The 21,922-nt window shown below is 39.5% G+C and overlaps 1 protein-coding gene across 1 annotated transcript in view; it reads left to right on the forward strand.

Annotated features, from left to right (window-relative positions):
- The window catches only part of RTKN2 (rhotekin 2), a 746,431-nt gene that overhangs the window by 91,055 nt on the left and 633,454 nt on the right, over positions 1 to 21,922 (forward strand). Inside the window, exon 2 of the mRNA XM_044055605.1 lies at positions 6,772 to 7,202. Within this exon, the coding sequence (XP_043911540.1) occupies positions 6,772 to 7,202 (431 nt within the window). The remainder of the gene's footprint in view (positions 1 to 6,771; positions 7,203 to 21,922) is intronic.

Below are 21,922 nucleotides of genomic sequence, written 5' to 3' on the forward strand. Positions count from 1 at the left end.
TTTTGTGCTTTATTTAATCAGCGCACTATCCATCATCTGTATATTTTCGCCTCTAAATATTTCGGTTCTCTGTTTAATTATCCAGAAATGTCATTGGTTAGCCATCCGACTACTGGGATTCTGAAAAAACACAAAGATAAAGACAGAGACAAGCCGCTGAGGTCCAAAACTGCCGACGACGCTTCTCCTAAGCCAGTCACCAGTTCGCCGGTACTCAGTGAGGCGCTTTCGCAGCCCCGGATACCCGCTACTTCTGATTCACAGGCCTCTACTGAGACCCATTCAGAGTCCGGTATGCTGCGAGATGCTTCAGCTATGGAACCCATGGATGTCTCTACCTTGGATGGGTCCGGAGCTGCTGTGCAGGCACCGGCTTCTGAGGGTGTATTCAGGCCTACGGACTTGCATATTAAACCGACGCTTCCTTCTTTACTTGGGCCTAAATCTCGATCCATGCCTAAAAAACAGACGCCCAGGTCACATGCTCAGACCTCTATGCCTAAAAAAACAAATAAGAATGGCTGAAGATCTAATGACTCTAATCAGGGGTAGCCAACCCCCCCCCCCCCCCTTCTAAGAGGCCTAGGACTGAAGTTTATTATGAATCTTCTTATCAGGATTCTGTTTTTTTTTATTCTTCTGGTGATCTGGATTTGCCCATATCTACTTATGAAGATTCTGATGCAGAGGACTCCAGTCCCTCTGCTTCCCCTCCTGAGGATTTTTCTTTTGGGGAAACCTTACATACTCTAAAGGAACATTTCCACTGGGAAAGCCAGGATTTTTCTGATTCAAAAAAGAGGCTTAGGGATTTCCTTCTACCTCAGCATAGGCCTTTAGCTATTCCTCCTGTACTAGACATTGTTGATGATGCTTTTTCGGAATCTAGTTTGGCCCCTGATTCCCTGCCTCCTGCTCCCAGAAAACCTGATAGATACTACAGGGTCCCTGAGTCCCACAAGTTCCTTTTTAAAAATCCTATTGCAGATCCGGTAAGAAGGTTTATACTTCTGCAACCTTGGTCATTAGGGCTTTAAACTGCCAGTTTCATGTTACAGTATCAGCAACATGTTATTGGACTGCTTAAACAGAAAATTATGTTGATTCCTGACTGTGTGGAAAATAAATAATTACAGGATTTAATGCATTCTGTTGAACAAGTTGGAAAACATACTTTGCAATCTGGTTTTGATTCATTTGAGGCCTCTTGCAGGGCTGCTGTTACTGGGTCTGTGCTCAGAAGGCATGTTTGGCTTAAGGGGCAATCTTTGCCTGATCATGTTAAAGCTAAATGTTGGATGCTCCTTTAAATCAGGGCCGCCTGTTTGGCAACAAGGCTGTGGAAGTTCATAAAAAGATGGGAGATAAAGCTAAATCTGTGCAAACTGTTAAAGATTTTTTACAATTTCAGCCTCCTAGATTTAGTAGGCACTGGCCCTCTAAGAATTGGTCCTTTCCAGCCCCTTCCAGGTCTTCTCAAGCCAAACCCAGACACAGCAAAAACCCCAGGTTTCAGTCCCAGGGGAGACACAGAACTAAGCAGTGGGGGGCCTCCAGTTTGAAATCTGGGAATAATAAGAAACCCCCCTATGGTAAACTGTCTCTGACTTCCTTTTAAAATTTCCAAGCACTTAACAACTGACTGCCCCTTTGGGGGGGGGGGGGGGATTGCTCTTCATGCAAAGAATTGGGAACTCCATTACTCAGGACAAATGGGTTTTAAATAGTGTCCCAGGGATGCAGATTTTACTTCCACATGTTGCCAACACCAAGCGGGTGGCTGGACCTACCCCCAAATCAGTGGGCACAGGCCCAAAAACAAATACTTTCTCTCTTAAGCATGGGGGCTGTTCAGCTGGTACCAGAAGAGGAAAAGGGACAAGGTTTCTACTAGAGACTTTTCCTGGTACCCAGAAAAGACAATTCATGGCATCCTGTCCTGGACCTGTCTACTCTAAACACCTTTTTGAAGATTCCAGAATTCAAGATGCTGACTCATCATCAATTACTTCCTATCCTAGGCAAAGATGCCTGGTTGGCAACACTAGATTTAAAAGAAGCATACCTGCACATCCCAGTTAGGGAATCTTGCAGAAGATACCTAAGCTTCAAAGCAGGCTACGTGCACTATCAGTTCTCTGCATTGCCCTTTGGCTTATCTACTGCGCCCAGGGTATTCACAAAGTGCCTAGCTCCAGTTATTGCATTTTGCAGGCAAAGAAATATTCAAATATACCCATACCTGGACGATTGTCCTGGCTTTCTGCCTGAATTAGACATACTTTTGAATCATCTGGCCTTTGTTCAAAGGGTTCTAACTTGTCTGGGGTACACCATAAATGAAAATAAATCAGACTTGGTGCCCTGTCAACAAATTATATTCCTGGGAGAAGCTTTAATACAACTTCCCAGATGGCTTACCTCACACCAGAGAAACAAATTCATTTGACAACCGACTTCAAACAAGTGGCCACAAAAACCCTGCTGTCTGCAAGACAAATAATGCAAGCCTTGGGGTTCATGACCAACTGCATTCTTCTAATTCCATATGCAAGACTGCATGTGAGGAAACTACAGTGGTATCTAAAAAGCCTATGGTGTCAACATTCTCAAGACCTAGAAACAATGATTCCTATCATACCTTGCCTACGCCTAGAGTTCCTTTAGTGGGCAGAGACCAGCCACCAAAACAAGGGACTACCTTTCACACTACCCCCTGCTGCTCAAACCCTAACAGACTCATCAGACTATGCATGGGGGGCTCACTTGGCAGGGAAGTGCATTCAGGGCAAATAGAACCAAAGTCAAATGCACCTGCGTATCAATCAAAAAGAAATGTTAGCTGTACAGAATGCTCTGACAGCCTTCAAGGACCACAATCTTCCAGGACAATTAATGGTAAAGATGGACAACACCACTGTTATGTGGTACATAAACAAGCAGGGGGGTACACATTCTTACCCCCTCTGCAGACTAGCCATGGCATTGTGGAACACAGCCTTGAGCTACCAAGTGTACCTACAAGCTCAATTCCTGCCAGGAATATTAAATACCTGCACCCCCCCCCCACACACTTCAATATTCTCACTCCGAGGTCACACTACAGTGGGGAAAAGGGAATTTTCCCTTATTTGCACCATAGTACGACTGGCACAACGAGCATGTTTATCCGAAAGTGCTGCTTCGGTGAACAGCACTTTTGGTTAAGTATGCTCTGTGATTTCTGCTTTGGTGGAAAGTGCATTTGGGGATTTGTACGGCTCCTCTATATATATATATATATACACACATATATATATATACACATATATATATATATATATAGTGTGTATTGTACGCACACAGCACCCCACACACACACATATAGATATATCTATCTATATATATATACATACACATATATCTATCTATATATATATATATATATCTATATATATATATATATATATATATATATATATATATATATATCTATATATATATATATATATATATATATATATATATATATATACACATATATATATATATATATGTGTGTATATATATATATATATATATATATATATATATATATATATATATATATACATACATATATATATATATATATATATATATATATATATATATATATATATATATATATATATATATATATATATGTGTGTGTATATATATATATATGTATATATATATATATATATATATATATGTATATATATATATATATATGTATATATATAGACATATATATATATATATATATATATATATATATATATATATATATATATATATATATATATATATATATATACACACACACACAAACTTAAGAATGAACTGGCTCCCCACCTAAGCACCATGTTCAATCATAGCCTCATCAGGCTGTGCCCACTGAATGGCGCACAGCAACAGTGTTCCCACTCCACAAAGGAGGAGCCACCACTGATCCTGGGAACTATCGCCCTGTTTGCCTGACGAGCCTGGTCTATATTAGGCCATGGAACGTATCATCATGGAACTCCTAAACAAAGACATTGGTAACCTCCAAACCCTGGACCCCACTGAGTTCAGATTTGTGAAAGGCAGATCATGCCTTCTGAACCTGATTGACGACTTTGAGGCAGTCACCAAAGTTGTAGACGAGGGTAAGGTAGTTCACACAGCCTGTCTTGACCTTGCCAGGGCTTTCAACACCATCCCCCATTCTGGAATTGTAGATAATCTCACTAAACTAGATATAAATCCTTGCGTCACAAGATGGGTTGCCAACTGGCTCACTGACCGAACCCACACTGTAAAAGTTGCAGACTCCAAATCTGACTTCAAACCAGTGACAAGTGGAGTACCATAGGGTTCAGTCCTGGGACCTCTCCTGTTTGGTATCTACTTCTCTTAAGTACAGGCTAACACAGAAAGCATTTGGCTAATGAAGTTCACAGATGATAGCAAACTAGGAGCCATAGTCGAATCCCCAAATGATGTGGACATCCTACAGAAGGGCCTCACTGAGACAGATACCTGGTGTCAGAGCCATGGCCTCAAGCTCAATGCCAAAAAGTGCATTGTCTTCCTCTTTGGCAAAAACTCTGTACCCATGAACTACCACATAGGCAGCAGTCTACTTCATGCCGAATGTGTGATGAGACCTTGGGACCCTGGTGGACAGTAGTCTCTTCTTTGATAATCACATCGCCACAGTAGTCGGGAAATCCTTCTACGTGGCACACCTCATCACAAAAGTGTTCTCATCCAGGAAAAAAGAGGTCATTATTACCCTCTTCTCGACATTCATTAGACCCATTATAAAGTACAACTCCCCTTTTGAATGTACTTCACAAGATATCTGCAGCAGCTGGAAAGGCCACAGAAGTACCTCACAGTGGATTACTGGCCTCAGACAGGTGCCCTACACTAACAATCTCAAAAACACTCCAGCTTTACTCCGTAGCACATCTCCTACTCAGAGGTGATCTCTGCCTAACATATAAAGCTATATCAAACCCAAAGCTATGCTGCACCTAAAGAAATCCCAATCCCTCTGAGCTACATGCTCTAGGGACCGAAACCTTGTTGCAACAATAAACAGGATATGCTGGAGGGATAGATTCCTGTCCCAGAGACTTCCTATACTCTGGAACAAGCTACCCATCTATGTCGAGCAAAGTTCCTCATTAGCACTCTTCAAGAAAAATCTTGATGAGTGGATGGGAAATAGGAAATACACCCTGGGGATCACTTCTGTGGCTCTGCTCGACAGGGGCGCAGGAAAATAACTTTCTTGGGTGGCATATGCCAGGGAACCTTGTTGGCTAGGCTTACTTGGGCCAGTGGTCTCATACCTACCCATGAACCTGAACTTTTTTATTATTATTTTATACAATTGTTTCAGGTGCGGGAGCATTTACCCCTTGGTCATTACATTTTTGTCTAAAATATATATATATATATATATATATATATATATATATATATATATATATATATATATATTTTTTAGACAAAAATGTAATGACCAATGGGTAAATGCTCCTGCACCTCAAGCAATTGTATAAAATAATAAAAAAGTTCAGGCGTAACCAAAGGCTGAACAAGTATATCCACATATAAACGGCAGCAGTCAAATCACGAAAAGCAACGGAAGTTTGTAACCCACACACTTGATGTCATAAAATGAGAATGTGTTTATTTAATACAAGTAGGTAAGCGCTTTCACTCAGATGGGCTTCATCAGACCTTCAAACAGTATAATTCATTTAATTCACAATATATAGGCAATAAAATAATGACATCCCTTCTTATAATAATCAACCCTTAAAGGTATACAAATAACATAAAAAATGTGTCATACAATTTCCAACATTAAAATACATAAATGCAACTCTTATGCAGCTATAAAATATAAATTGTACAAAAATATAAAGAAATGTTAAGGTAAAAATATATTCAATTAATTACAAGTCTCCTCTTCCTAAGGATGGGCTTAATCGGAATTCTAGTATTTAGACCGGGTTTACGGTCTGCCCTTAACCTTATAATCCAGTTAAGCTCCATCCATTACGTACATCTCCACCTCTAATGGTGGGATAATTAATCTGTACAACTTGAAATTTAAAATGAATGTTCATCCGATGTATTTATAACATGTTTAGAAAGGGCATTGCAGACCGACCGTATGCGTATGTTATACATATGTTCCCTAATTCTCTCCTGTAATTTCCTGTCCGTCTTACCTACATAAAATGCCTTTCATGCTACACATCTAGCTAAATAAATGACATGTGATGTGGTACAAGTAGCATGAACATGAAACTTAAAAATCCACGAACTAATAGGATGGAAAAATCCTATTTTAGATGAAAATTCTTTACCTAGTTCTTTAGATACATCTATACGTACAGGTGTTAACTCAACTGAACTTGTTACTACGAGGTCTTGGTGAAGTCAATGTCAGTACTAATGGTGGTAGTAATGATGTACAGATTTTATCTGTTAGAAGGAAGGGTTCTCCATTGGGACAAACTAGCTTGGATATCTCCCATACTCCTTTCCCTATCCACGAAACATACTCAGGGGGAGAAACAGATCCATGAGTCAAGGCAGGCAGACACGCAACACCTCAGAAGGGTATTATACAGGACCAACCATCAAGAAAATGTGGGAGAAGATGCCACACCATTAATTTGGAATCTGTCAAGTAGAATTTTAGATTTAGAAGAAATTGAAGTTCTCAATAGGGGACTTTCATTTTTTCTTTCTACCAAGAGTAACATTAGTGAATCAGTGATTGACATCAAATTATTTACTCGAAATGTTCAACTCAAACTAGAATTTGGTGGTTATACTTCTTCTGTTGAGCAGTTTACTTTTAAGAAACCTAGTATTTATACACCAGTAATGCATCCCTTACTTGATGCTTTTACTAAAATGGTAGAGGATGATTTACATAAATTAGACCATGAAAATAGACAGAGAAGATGGTTTGGCAATTTATCTCCAAAATTAAGGACTGCTTTGAATAGACTTGGGAATGACACTTCTATTGTTTTGAGACCAGCAGATAAGGGGGGACCAATTGTAATAATGGACACAGTTCAGTATGAACACAGTATGGTTAATATGTTAAGTGAGACTAGATTTTATAGTTTAGTTCACTTAGATGAGGTTAGACTTCGTGTAGATAGGATTTATCGAATGTTAGTATTAATTTACTACGTACTAGATCCTCTATTTGATTTGTTCCAGTTTTTGCATGTTTCTAATCCCCTGATTCCAGTCATTCAAGGCCTGCCGAAAGTCCATAAGGATCCATTGGATCCCCCTATGAGACCTATTGTGGCAGGGAGAGGTTGGGCCACAGAGCCCTTGTCATATCTGGAGAAACATTTGAGACTCCTAGTAGAGACTTTTCCGCATGTCTTGAAAGGCACTTAACACTTTTTATTAGCATTATATGATAAAGTTTCTACATTATCTGCTGAGATACAGTTTGTTAGTGACAATGGATGTACAATCATTATTTACAATAATTCTTAATGAAGAGGGTATAGATAGCATCTCCAGATGAATAAAAGATTATAATAAATATACACCTGTGCAGAATGATTTGATTTGTGCATTTTTGGAGGTCATTCTAGAAAATAATGTCTTTATATTTAATGGGAAGTTGTACTTAAAAAGATGGTGTAGCTATGGGCACTTTATGTACCGATAGCTACGCCAATCTGGTCATGGTTGATTGGGAGAAAAATAATTTATTTAATTTGGTCATCTACAAGATATCTGTCATTTTCTACACTCATTTTGTAGATATTTTTTTCCTTTGGAGAGGTACAGATGCTGAATTGCTAAGTTTCTTTGAGATTAATGCTCTATCTAATTTTTTAAAATTTACAATGGAACATTCAGATAGTTGGATAGCTTTCCTGGATGTGTACACTGCAAGACTACCGAATGGACTATTGAATACTGGTGTCTATAGAAAAAGTTGTTATAAAAACTCACTTCTTCATAGAACCAGTATGCATCCCAGTTACGTCTTTAAGAACATAATTAGGGGACAAGCCATATGGGTGTCTAGAATGAACCCTACCTATGATGGGTTCAAAGAAGAACTTGCCGATCTGAGGGATAGGTTGGTCCAAAGATCTTATAAGGTTGATGAGGTGAATAAGAATTTTGAATGGGTATATAACTTAAGAAATGGTAGAGCTTGTCCATATTTTTCTGATCAACAGATGACATTCAGTGTAACACAATCTGTTGAAATGTCAGTGAATCCTATTATTAAACTATTAAGTACACACAAGATGTTAATAAGATAAGAGATTTACCTGAATAATTGGGGAATGCTAATGGTGGATGAACAGATTAAAGAAATAGTAGGAGAGACACCACAATTCATTTATAAGAATAAGTTAAACCTACATAGGTTACTTTGCTATCCTAAGGAATCTGTTGATAGCAGCATTAACAATATGAATGTGGGTACATTCCCTTGTAACAACTGTAATTATTGTAGGTTTTTAGACGATACCCCATTTTTCCATCCTATCAGTTCGCGGATTTTTAAGTTTCATGTTCATGCTACTTGTACCACATCACATGTCATTTATTTAGCTAGATGTGTAGCATGCACAGCATTTTATGTAGGCAAGATGGACAGGAAATTACAGGAGAGAATTAGGGAACATATGTATAACATACGCATACGGTCTGTATGCATTGCCCTTTCTAAACATGTTATAAATACATCAGATGAACATTATTTTAAATTTCAAGTTGTACAGATTAATTATCCTACCATTAGAGGTGGAGATGTATATAATTGTACAGAAAGGATGGAGCTTAATTGGATTATAAGGTTAAGGGCTGACCGTAAACCCGGTCTAAATGATAGAACTCCGATTAAGCCCATCCTTCGGAACAGGAGACTTTTATAATTAATTGAATATATTTTTACCTTTAATATTTTTTATAAATGTGTGTGTATTTTTGTACAATTTATATTTTTATAGCTGCATAAGAGTTGCATTTATCATGTATTTTAATCATGTTGGAAATTGTACGACACATTTTTTATGTTATTTGTATACCTTTAAGGGTTGATTATTTTAGGAAGTGATGTCATTATTTTATTGCCTATATATTGTGAATTAAATGAATTATACTGTTTGAAGGTCTGATGAAGCCCATCTGGGTAAAAGCGCTTACCTACTTGTATTAAATAAATATGTTCTCACTTTATGACATCAAGTGTGTGGGTTCCTAATTACCGTTGCTCTTCGTGATTTGACTGCTGCCTTTTATATGTGGAGATACTTGCTCAGCCTGTAGTTACTCCTGAACTTTTTTATTATTTTATACAATTGTTTGACGTGCGGGAGCATTTATCCCTTGGTTGCTACATTTTTGTCTGTGTGTGTGTGTGTGTGTGTGTGTGTGTGTGTGTGTGTGTGTGTGTATATATATGTATATATATATATATATATATATATATATATATATATATATATATATATATATATATATATATAAAATGTATATGTATATATTAAGCCTAGCCACCAAAGTTCCCTGGCATACGCCACCCAAGAAAGTTATTTTCCTGTGCCCCTGTCGAGCAGAGCCACAGAAGTGATCCTCAGGTTGTATTTCCTATTTCCCATCCACTCATCAAGATTTTTCTTGAAGAGTGCTAATGAGGAACTTTGCTTGACATAGATTGGTAGCTTTTTCCAGAGTATAGGAAGTCTCTGGGACAGGAATCTATCCCTCCTTTGATATGGGGGGGGGTGCCAAATGAATGGGATCCTTTTGCCTCTGGTAATGATTATCTGCACCCATAATTCCTGGGTGATGGTTTTCCAAGCTGCGGGGTGCAAAGACAAGTGTCCTTGACTGCCTCCAGAGTGCAGCAGCTGGGCAACCTTTTAGGAGAACTGAAAAGGCCTGTCAGAGAAAGCATTGATTTTTTGTGATACATTTCTACCAGAGGGGTGATATCCATTCTGATTATTCTCCCTCTGACTTTGAAGGGCCTATCACTAGAAGAATCAGGAGTGAAACCTTTAATTTGTGGAACCATGATTTATTTTCCCCTTTCTGTTTCCTGATAAAGGTCTGTTGGTGGTGGTGGTGGTGGTGGTGGGGGTAGAAAAATGTATTCCAATGGCAGACAAGGTCTTGCCATCTTGTTCACTTCTAGACAGCATCTCTTTAATCTTGGGTCTGAACATAGTGGACCTGTCATAGGGGAGTTATTGAGGGGCATGTTAAAGTGTGTTGCGAAGTCACAGAGACCGATCCATGCATGCCAGTGAAAAGAAATAAAGGAAATGGACACGTTTTATAGAGATTCAAGGGTAGCCACCTGCTTTATCCACTGATTTCCTGTCTTCTACAGATAAAGATCCAGAGAAGGACTTTGATAACTCCTTTGTCAAGTCTCTCTGAAAATGTGTAGGATAGGAGAAGTAGTACAGTTCCCCGAGAGCCAAGGTCCCGGAGTCATACATCAGCTTTCATATCTGTTAAATGCCATGGGCTGTCTTCTTTCTAGGTGGCTGCTGCTGCTGCCATGGATTTACTACAGGACCCTTGCTCTAGAAAGGCTTATCTTTTGGAGAAATTAAAATCTTAAGATCTCAGGGGAGTGATTCCACAACATCATCACGTTCCTTCCAATCCCACCTCAAAACCATGTCTGCCAGTTTGTCGGCAGGAGGGACCACCCAAATAGTAGACGTACCAACCCCAAAATTCTTGAACACTTACTCATCCTGGGAAGGGGTTTCGGTGAATCAGCCCATTTCTGCCTTAACTCCGGTAACTCACCAAAGAGATGTCTTCAAGAAAGAGGGAAGATCAGTTTCTACAGTAAGGTACTCCTGTGGGGAGTCAGCGAGCTTCATTTTGCATGCAAGCTTGTATTGTACTTCCCAAACGGGATGCTCTGGAGAAAGTCGCAAAATGAATGGGAAGTCTGTACCCTGGACTGCCTTGACACCAGGGAGTTGACCGTCCCAATCTGAAAAGAGAAAATAGAGAACCCGAAGAACCCCATGGGGGCTGGGGCAGATCCAAATCTGGAAAGGAACTCTGCTCCCTAGACTGTGAGAGCACCATCTCTAAGGCCTCAAATGCTGAGATGGGCCCTGAGGTGGCCAGTGTTGCTTCTGAAGACCCAGACAAGAGTAAGCTGTGAGAACCCATTTGGCTCAAATTTGAAGCCAATGGAGGAACCTAGCCCTCAAATCTGAAGTGCTGAGAGAGAGGACAGATATGAAAGCTTCTCATTTGACCCCGAAGGCAGAACAGGCCAATCAGTCCTCCTTCAAATGAGTGCCTCTTAAATTAACACATTTGGAATGAGCATCTTGGGGAAGGATGTTATACCCGCAAGTACACATTTTTTGAAGCCAGATGCCTTGTCAGTCATCCTGACCAGTAGCCTCAACAAATGCTATGAAAGAAAACTCAACTGCAACACCAAAGACAGCACTAAGCAGCACTACATGTAAACTAAAAGAAAAGTCAATGATGATAGAAAACAAGCTGTCAAAGAAAGATGGGGAAAACAATGTTGAGAAGCAGTAGAAAAACCTTTTTTATCACGGAGGGGAAAAAGGTTGAACCAGGACACTAAAGTTAAGAATCTTATGCTGTGAGTTGAGGAAATAAAACAAGTCACTTTTAGCACAGTATGTGAAGTGATTTAGTGGATCAGAAGAGCACCAAATGAGATCTGGGTAAATCAGTATATTCAAGGAGAGTTATGGGTAAGGGGGAGAGTGGCTGATGTCAGTTCTGAAGACCCATCAGCTGAAGATGGATGGAAGAGACAACATCAGATCTGTATGTTAGAAGAGGAAGAGCAAACTGATTTATAGCTTAGACTTTATTCCTAGATCTCGGAGCCGTTTTCAATACTGAGGTATTCCTTACTGAGTTTTTATCATTTGTTCATTTTTTATTCTGTTCCTTAATCTATTCCCAAATATTTATAAACTCCCTTTCAATCAATTTCTTTTGTCATATTCCTGCCCAGGTTGATATTTTCTTGGTTCTGCAGCCTGCTTTTTTAAATGTTTCTTTTGAACGTTTATCATGACCAAATGTCAGTATCATTTGAGAAAGTTTTAACTGTAATAAAATAGCAATGTGTATACCTCCAAAACCAAGTGTGCTGGAAACAACCCCCAAAAAACTGAAACTGAGTAAAATTATGTATGTAAAATCTTTAACTGCAGTGTATTCAAATCCACATTAAAAACCCAACAACTGAGACAGCATTTTCATCTTTAACACAGAGACTTCTTCAGAACTAAAAACTACTCAATATCTGCACCTTTATATCGGCACCTTTATCATACATAATTAATAATAAATAACTAAAACTGTATCAGAGTCAAATAAACTTAAATAAGCACAACCCAAAATATATAAAATATTTAAAGGCAATCGCCATCTTCAATTAGGATTTATATATGAATGAAACGAAAATAAGTCTACATACCATTTAGGTATACTATTAAATGGAATAAGATAGAGTACAGTCAGTTAAAATATTTTGGACACTAATTTAATACTTGATTTTAAAATGCCGTAATCATTATGCCTATATTTCATAACTAAATCAAAAAACACTTGTACGTATATATAAAATCATATATGTGTGATGTGTTTTGTATAAACAGTAGTGTGGTAAAAAATGTTAAAAGTACTGTAAAATTATTACAGCTTTGCAGCTCTCCATTTTAAAACGGGTACAATAGAAATATTTTCATTTATACTAGGGGTTGTGGTATAATTCAACTTCAGCTGCCAATACAGCTCTATATTCTGATCTCTCAACAACGACTCTAAGGTTAGATTCAGTTGTATCTAAACAGCAAATTGGGAAACTAGACTGGTATAGAGAACTGTATGATTTTAGAGAATGTTTTTTCATTTTTTTTATTTCATATGGCAACCCATTGGCCTGTTACACCACAGTATTACCCATGTCAGTTGCCACCGTTTCCTACTCCTTCCCTTGCTATGCAATCTCCTGTAGAAGGCTCAGGAACATCACCATGTGGCAGATCTGCCTGTGTGATGAGGGCAGTAGTGGCACTTGCATTGATATGCCTAGGGATGCATGTTCTGTCTGGACAGTACATATGATTGTTCTGTTTTCTTTCTCCATTTGGTGACTGTCTGTCATGCATATGTGTATGTAAATATAGCTGCACACTGCCTCACACTGGACTTTTAGGTGGTATGCCCTAGTATGTACATACATCTGAGGCTGTGCATTGCACTTGGCATTCTGACATCTTACATTTTGCACATTGCAACCTTTTGATGTGGACCTCTCTCTTGCAATATGGGCAGAATGTGAAGTGTGCTACTTTCTGCAGGAGGCAGCAGTAAGTGGTGAGCAACTGTGGTGAATTAGTTAGCTATGCCAACCTATCTCGTACGTTTTGATTCCTCTATAGAACAGTTTCGCTCATGCCATTCCTGTTATGTCTCTCATCTCACTGTGTACAATGTTCCATGTGCTGCGTAGGTAGCTCTACTGTAGCAAAACCCTGTGAAGCTGTTGTGTGGGGTAATGTGACTGGTGGTTTCTTATCAGAGAATGGCTCTCATCACCTGATTTCAGGTTGATCAATGCCACTGCCCAAGCCAGCCTACTCGCAGCTTGCACAGATGGTTGAAGAGGCAGTGGATAAAGTAGAGGGTAAATATATGGGTGATGTCGACTGCTTCTTAAAGCAAACGGCATCCTCTACTTGCTGCTTTCCCTTTTTCCTGAGTTTTCTGTGCTCCCCATTTCTACCCACTTAATGCAGCAAATTTATGTACATATCACTGGATACCACAGGTCTAAACTGTACTTTGTCCCAGTTGTAGCATGAAAATTCACAAGACTTGCATGTACTAACAAAAGCCCCTTCCATACCTCTCAAATGTCCAGATTTTCTCAAAACGTCCTGTCTTTTGTCTCATATTTTTGGTGTGTTCCTCATTAAATTTTGGATTTCTGGCAAATTATTTCCAAATCACTGAGGACAGAAATCTGAAAATAATGACAGGAATTTGAGTTTGCAACATCATACCCTTCAGAAACCCATTGTTCTATCGACTTTCAAAGTTTGTAAGAAAGATATTTCGTAATTGTCCATATTTTTGGGCCATTGCCCCCCCCCCCCCCCACTTGTACATTACTTTGTACAGATTTCTTGCTCTAAGAGGTTGAGAGGTATGGTCCCTTCATTCTTAAGCCTTCTGCATGCAGGGAGTACATACTTTGATATACACACAGATGGCCTTGCTTATATGCAACCCTGTAAAGTTGTGCAGCATTAAGCTCAGGCACGTGCCTAGAAGTGATTCTTCTCCGATTTGGATATTTATGATTCAAAACCTGTGCAAACCTTCTGCAGGTACAAAGTTTGTCTCTATGAATACTGGCACCTGCTTTTGTACAGTAGAACATGTATTAATAGTGTAGAATGACCAAAGTACATTTTTGCTGCTGAAGGGCTATTCTATAGTTTGAGGGTGTTTCACTATGATAGAGACTGAAAATCTGTGAGTGCAACAGAATGCATCAACATGCAGCTGTGTGGTTAGTGAATACCTTGTGCATCTGCTGTCTCTCCTTTTGTTAGTTCCTTGACTTTTTTGTATGTGTATGTGATTTGCTGAAAGTGTTTTCCCAGATGTGCCCATTGGAGAATTTTCATTAAAGGGGATCAGTTAGAGACTCCCAGCTTATCTGTTGATTGAATAAAACATCGACAACACAAAATACAATGGAAAACGCGTTCTATTGACAATGTTGTCACCACCACCACTGTGTACTTTGTGCATGAGGTCTGTTTTAACACTATTATTGATTTGCTTTCAGTTGTTTCAGTTATTATTGTTATATTTTCTTTGTCTGTGAACCTACTGGATTATGTTAATGTGGGACTGAGATCCCATAATAAGTCATTTGTAAGCCCAGCACTAATCCCCTTTGTTATTATCCGTTTCTGTCATTCTTTTTAAACCTTATAGGGCTGACTGTCTATTTGGGTATCAACATGTGAGACATTTCCAGCTCCCTGATGTGTTGGCTATAACCTTATGTGGTACTGTCAAGCAATTCATTTAAAGTCCATGTGGCCTGTGCTAACTACTTCATGTAGTCACCTGACAATGTTCTCATTTTATCCAGGCTGTTCTACATCATGTGTTCCTTTGGATCCCTGGAAAAAATCTTGCTTTCATGTATGACACTCAGTAGGTTGAAGATTAACAAAGCTATAAAACAGAAACAATAACAGCAGTGGCTTCTTGTACTAACAAAGGGCACCAACAGCATAAAAAAACTCAGCTAACCTGGATCTTTCCCATTCCTACAAATAGCGCTACCCTAGAGGATATTTAATGTAGAACAGTGTGTGTGCTGTGTCTTTAAGAAGCGTTTCAAGGACTGAACGTGCATATATAAATATCGAGCATGTGCTATACTCGGTGCCATTTTGAGAGCGCAGCCAGATTGAGAACATGTATGAATGTAATAGCCAGTTTGTTTATAGCTTTACCGAAGTTAAAGTATTAAGCCACAATCCTGATGTGTTTGTACATAATAAAGCTGCTTGAACAGAACCCACAAAGTCTCATCTATTGTGTAAACAGAATCCAAACTCTTCCCCCAGCTGGAATGGCAGACCAAGGAGGGAACACAGCCACAGATATAACTTTTATTCCAAAAAAATCGCAGAACTGCTGAGCAACCCTCCAACAGGAAAAATCAGCATGTTTATCGCAACTCCAGCTATTCCCACAAGTGCAATTAAGATTTAACTCACTCTTCCTTGAGCAAGAGCTCCAAGTTGCAGCTTGTGAATAACAAAGAAGGGGACGTTTTACTCTCTAATTGCAGTGATTTTGAATATATCGAGCATCATGCTAACCTTTGTAAGTAAGGGAAGTACTTCTGGTCTGAACCTTTAGGATTGACAGACTGCTTATTGACTTGAAACTTTATTTAAGAAAATTGAATTTTTGTTTTTTTAATGATAAACTTTGTGATAACAGTCTTTGAGATGTAGGAGTATTTTTAGCCCCCCCCCCCCAATCGTTACCCTTTATTTTTGAGAAGTTAGTGACGCACTATTTCAGGTTTCTGCACAACTGGAAACATTTTGATTTAGTAGGTTCCAGTCTTACTTCCTCTGAACATTTGCTGTTATTTGAGTTGGTCATCAACAAATGTTTAAGGGTAATGAAACTGGACAAAGGGGGGTGGTTTTGAATAAAGAGGACTATAAACAAAATAAATGTATTTCTGTTGGAGTGTGAACTATGAGGAAGTTTCTCTTTAATATGATTCACATGGCATATAGGAAGATTTACTAAAGGATTTGTTTGATCAGGATGTTATCAGTTTTGAGCTATATGACTTTTTTATGTCAAGTTCCCTTGTGTTCCCAGTATTTTCGGTATTCCGAAAATACACAAAAGTACCATTGATCCACCTATGAGGCCAACAATCAGTGCTGCAAGGTCTGAAACCCATCCTTTGGCAAGCCCTGGAAAATGTATCGTTTTTCAACGATTTATTTATTATTTGGGACAGACCTAGCAGCAAAATTAGTGAATTTGATTAATTTAGATGCCACTACAACGCTTTTACCTACCTCTGTGATCACCACGTCATTCATTACTTGGATGTTAAACTATCTAAACACAACAATGATCAACTTTTTGTCAGTAGTATATATAGGAAACCCACTTATTGCAACAGCTTTTTAAACTGAGTCATCATCCTCAGTATCAAAAGGGCAATTTATTTGCCTGGCTAGAATGGTTTCTAAGGACAGTGATTTCTTGTCAGAAAGTTTACAACTGACCAATATGTTCTTGACTGGAGGCTATCCTGCTCACTTAATTTCTAGTGTGAGGGCTGAGGTTTTAAACAAGAGAGAAAATGGAGGTCTGTTGCCTTTATTGAGGATGTCTTGCCACTCGGTGTCTGAAATGGTTATTCAAGGTTCTACTGCTGGAAGGAACCACAACCTGTTTTTATTATAGAGTACTGGTTGGAAGTGTTTAAGAACTGTTTTTTTTCTCTTGTTTTAACATCACTGAAAAAGTTGGGGGCAGGCTTTTCTTCATTTATTGAAGAGGTAGAACCCTTAAGAATATCCTAGGACAACAATGATGATCTGGGTATTTTTGTAAGTCACAAGAAATTTGGAACTGCACGGTGTGGTTTTTGCAGCCAACATACTGGTTAGTGATGAGGTCATAGGGAATGTTTTTTCTGTCGAAGCTGGATTTCACTGCAGTTGCAGTTCTTATGGGGTGATCTGCCTAGCTTCGTGTCAGACGTGTAAAGGGTTTTTATTTGGGTAAACCCCAAAGAAAGTTTAGGGAGCCAATATATATGAGCATCTGTTGGACATTAGAAAGAACAATCTTAACTCTTTGGCCAATCACACAGATTCACATCCTAACCACAATTTCCTTTTTTTTTTTTTTTTTTGGTCTCTACCAGGTTGTCAGGAATCCCGGGGGGGGGGCTTGAGCAGATTCACGGTGGCAACTTAAGCTCAACGCTACGGTCCCCCAGGTTTAAATGACTATGTATGTATTAGTAGTGTTTTGAAATTAAGGTCTTACAATGTATGACAGTGTTTTATGCATTTTGTTTTGATTTACAAGTTCTTGTGTTTTTAACATGTTAATTAATGTATTTATGCAACTTTTATCAAGTGATTGTTGTTTGATCATGTAGTTTGTAGGGAGGGGTATATAATGAGTGTATTGGTTTATATCACTGATTCTGATGAAGTCTGGCTGATTTATGGACGAAAGCACTGTTTGATTTGTGCGTATATACTCTGATTCTTTTTGAATTAAAGATTTTATCTGTGGCTGTGTTCCCTTCTTGGTCTGCTGTTCAGTTGGGGTAGGAGTTCGGACTCTATTTACTGTGTTATTGGCTTATTTAGTTTTTTTGGCTCCTCGTTTATTGTGTCCTGACTAGACGAGCGACATGGTGTCAGACATGGGATTCCAAAGAAAGGGATTCAGAGCCACGAGGTGCAGAGGTAACGGTGAAAGTAAACTAAGAGAAATGAGCACAAAAAGTCATAAAAGCACCAAATGTACGAAAAATTCCACAAACAGTTTATTTTATAAAAAAAAAGATGAAACAGAGCATTACAAGGGCACAAACCACATTATTAAGTGAAACGCACAAAAAGGTTTAGTAATTAAGCGAAATGTTTAAGATTAAGTTATTTGATAAAAGGATTGTCAGAAAAGCTCATAAATGGTCAGGAATTACCTTGGGATGCAAAACGAGTTTGTTTAAAGTAAAACAGGCACAGGAAAAGTACAATGGGCATGAACAGAGATTAAACGACCAAAATGAATATGATGGGGCAAAAAGGGCACAGTAAGGATAAATAAAGCAAGGCAACGTCATGTTTTGGGCAAAGTGCTGTGTTTGGGCATAACTATGACTTTGTACTGTATTCTGGGCATAACTAAAGTTATTTGAAGTATCTCTGTGTGTAAAAAATTGTTTTCAGTGTGTGCTTATTACTGTGCGTTTATTCCAAAGAGTCTGTTAGTGTGCAAAGTGCAACTATTTTGTGAAGTACAGTCAAAGTACAACCATTTTGAAAAGTTTCTTGTGCTGGGTGTGTCTAGTTGTAAAGTGCCACCATTACAGTGTGTGTCTTGCACTGTAGAGAGTTATTTAGTGAAGTACCACCGTTTTGGGGAAGTTTCAGTTTGCTGTGTACTGTTTATTCTCAAAACGCAATTACTTAGAAATGTTTCTTACTCTGAGCTTCTCCTGCCCAGTTCTTTCACACACTGCTATATTGTTTGAAATGTTTCTTATACTGATAAGAGGTGATTTCTTGCAGTACGGTGATTTCAAGAATGTTACAGTGCCCTAGAGACTTATTTTGCAAAGTAGAGTTATTCATAGGCTTGTTGTGCTACTGGGCATAGTTACAAGTACTGGCATACATTTCTGGCATATGTATATGTGTGTATGTTCATGCAGATTTGCAAAACCCTTCACTGGTATGTGTTAATATGGCATGTGACACCCGTGCCCTGGCCCAGCAATCAAGGAGCCTTGATCCTCACCACTAATACCAGAGAAGGCGTCTCATATATGAGGAAAGGATAACAAATACACACAGTGAAGTGCAATTTCCCTTAATAGCACACAGAGATCACAGTCAGTCTGGGGCTGGTTTCTCCCATGCCTTCCAGGTCCCCAATAAGGCTCCCCACTGGCAAAGCTGTAGGGTCCAGATCTCAGCCTAGCTGACAACTAACCTCCAGTACCCTCTCTGTCCAACCAGTGCTTCATGTCCCTGCCCAAGTAGCTGACGCACACACTTTGAGATGAGTATTTATACAACTTCACAGACACTCCTGGGAAAGGCTTACACAGATTCCCCAGCTGTGCCCCTATACCCAGACTATACGGTAGTAATTCCTGCCATCACCAGCTAATAATTATCAGCAACCCAAAGGCCCTTAAAAGGGTGTCCAATTATTACTGTGCAATATTATTATCCAATTGGTAAGTGTGACTAAACAGTCTTTAAGGCTTATTAGAGTGGCTTTGTACAATAAACTCTATAAATATGCAATGTACTCTAGAGCTCAACTTATCTCTACATAAACCAGCCACAGTTGAAAATTGTTTAAAAATATTTAATAATAAACACTAAAAACACTACAGTGCTATTCAAGAGTTCAGAGATCACAGAGAAACTTAAAATAAATCAGTAGTACAGTTCTGACATAACAGAAAAAACACTTAGTCTAATCTTTGTAATTCCTGGCTACTTCTAGGAGAAAACACTGTTTTAACATACTAATTACATAAAGAGAGCATAAGGCAGTGCCGAGTTAGATGGACAAAAATGCTTAATAATCTCTGGTTCTCACTGTTTAAATTGAAACTGCAGTTCTGATAAAACATTGTCATTTCACACTTTCCTGGTTCCCAGGCCACACAGAAACTGCATTTACATTCTTTTACACTTAGAGCAATAAAGGACATTCCATATGTAAATTCTGGTCATTAACTTTAGCCTTAAAACAATAGGCAGGAAGCCTTCATCTAGCCAGACTGGAGCCGAATTGTAAAACATCAAAGGCAGTGATGAAATAATTTTAATTTCAAAGGACCAACAAGAAATGCTTGACTTTGCTTTCTTTACAGCAGATGGCAATGTTGCCACATTGTTTTAAGTTCAACATTCATATTTACAAATGATATAATTCTATCTGGCTAGGCTGGCAGCCTTCACCCTTCACTACCAGTCTTCATACCCCCCCCCCCCCGGAGAACTCAAGCTATTTTTTCAAGTGACCCTTAAACGCCGCTTGAGAGGGTTAGGTCTGTCTGAGTGTACCTCACCCCATTCCCTTTCTTGAGAGCCCATCTGCATTGGCATTGTTAATCTCACTGCGGTGCTACACTGACATATATGCTTGCAACCCCAGGCTCCATCTTAGCAACTTGGCATTTTTTCTGGCTGGCTCTGTCTAACCATATTAGGGGGTTGTGATCTGTCATTACAGTGAATTTTCTTCCATACAGATGAGACTGAAGTTTCTGCAGTGCCCAGACTATGGCTAGACATTCCTTTTCTACAGCTGCATAGCATTCCTCCCTGGGTTGGAGCCAACAACTGAGATAAACCATTGGTTGCTCTTCCCCCCCTGAAGAAATCTGGTTAAGTACAGCCCCCACCCCATGGTTCGAAGCATAACAAATTATTTGCTGTAATCTGGACTGACTAACACAGGGGGTCCTCCCAAAGCGTCTTTAAGCTTCTGGAATGCCTGCTCACATGCTGGGGTCAACACTACCTTATCTGGCCTGTTTTTCCTTGTCAGGTCTGTGAGGGGAGCAGCTATGGTTTTGCAACTGGGGACACACTTTCTGTAGTACCCTGCTGTTTCTAAAAATGCCCTCCTCTGCTTTTTGGTAACAGGTGCAGGCCATGCCTGAATAGCTTCCACTCTGGCAGATTCTGGCCTTATCGTACCACTCCCCACTCTATGTCCTAGGTAGGAGATTTCTGCCATACCTCTCGACATTTGCTCGGCTTAATGGTCAACCCTGCCCTCTGTAGGCTGCCCAGCACCTCCCTGACATGCTGAAGGTGCTCTGGTCAGGAATGGCTGTAGATGGCAGTATCATCTAGGTAAGCAAGGGTAAACCCTCTTGCTCCGGCTAGGATATTATCCACCAGCCTCTGGAAAGTCTCTGAGGACTTCTTCATCCCAAAGGGCATCTTTGTGACATCATACCAGCCAAAAGGAATCACAAAGGCTGACTTCTGTCTAACACTGGGAGTCAAGGCCACCTGCCAGTAACCCCCTTGGTAAGATCAATGGTTGTAAGATACTTAGCCCCATCCAGCTGCTCTAGGGCCTCATTTGTCCTAGGCATGGGGTAAGCATCCGACTCCTGTGACTATATTTAATTTCCTGTAATCCCCACATAACCTGGTGTTGCCATCCTTCTTTGGCACCAGCACCACTGGGGAGGCCCAGAGACTTTTGGACTCTTGAATCACCCCTAGTTCCAACATCTCCTGTACCTCTTCCCTCAGAGTCTGTCTTTCTCAGGCACCCTATAAGGGGCCTGGTTAATAGGCCTTTGGGGTCCTGTATCTACCTGGTGCTGCACCAGGTGGATGCACCCTGGTTTCCCTGTGAACATGTCCCCAAATTCCTGCAACACTGCTCGGATTTCTCTAACCTGGGTAGGAGAGAGCTGCTGGGACATTGCTACCCCTTCCACTGAGGTGTCAGCCCGAGCCTCACTGAGATCAGTCCCCAGATCTCCCTCAGATTCCTCCTGCAATCCACTGCAAAT

This window comes from Protopterus annectens, chromosome 14.part0 (assembly GCF_019279795.1).
Source record: "Protopterus annectens isolate FY-2018-M chromosome 14.part0, PAN1.0, whole genome shotgun sequence".
NCBI lineage: Eukaryota > Metazoa > Chordata > Ceratodontiformes > Protopteridae > Protopterus > Protopterus annectens.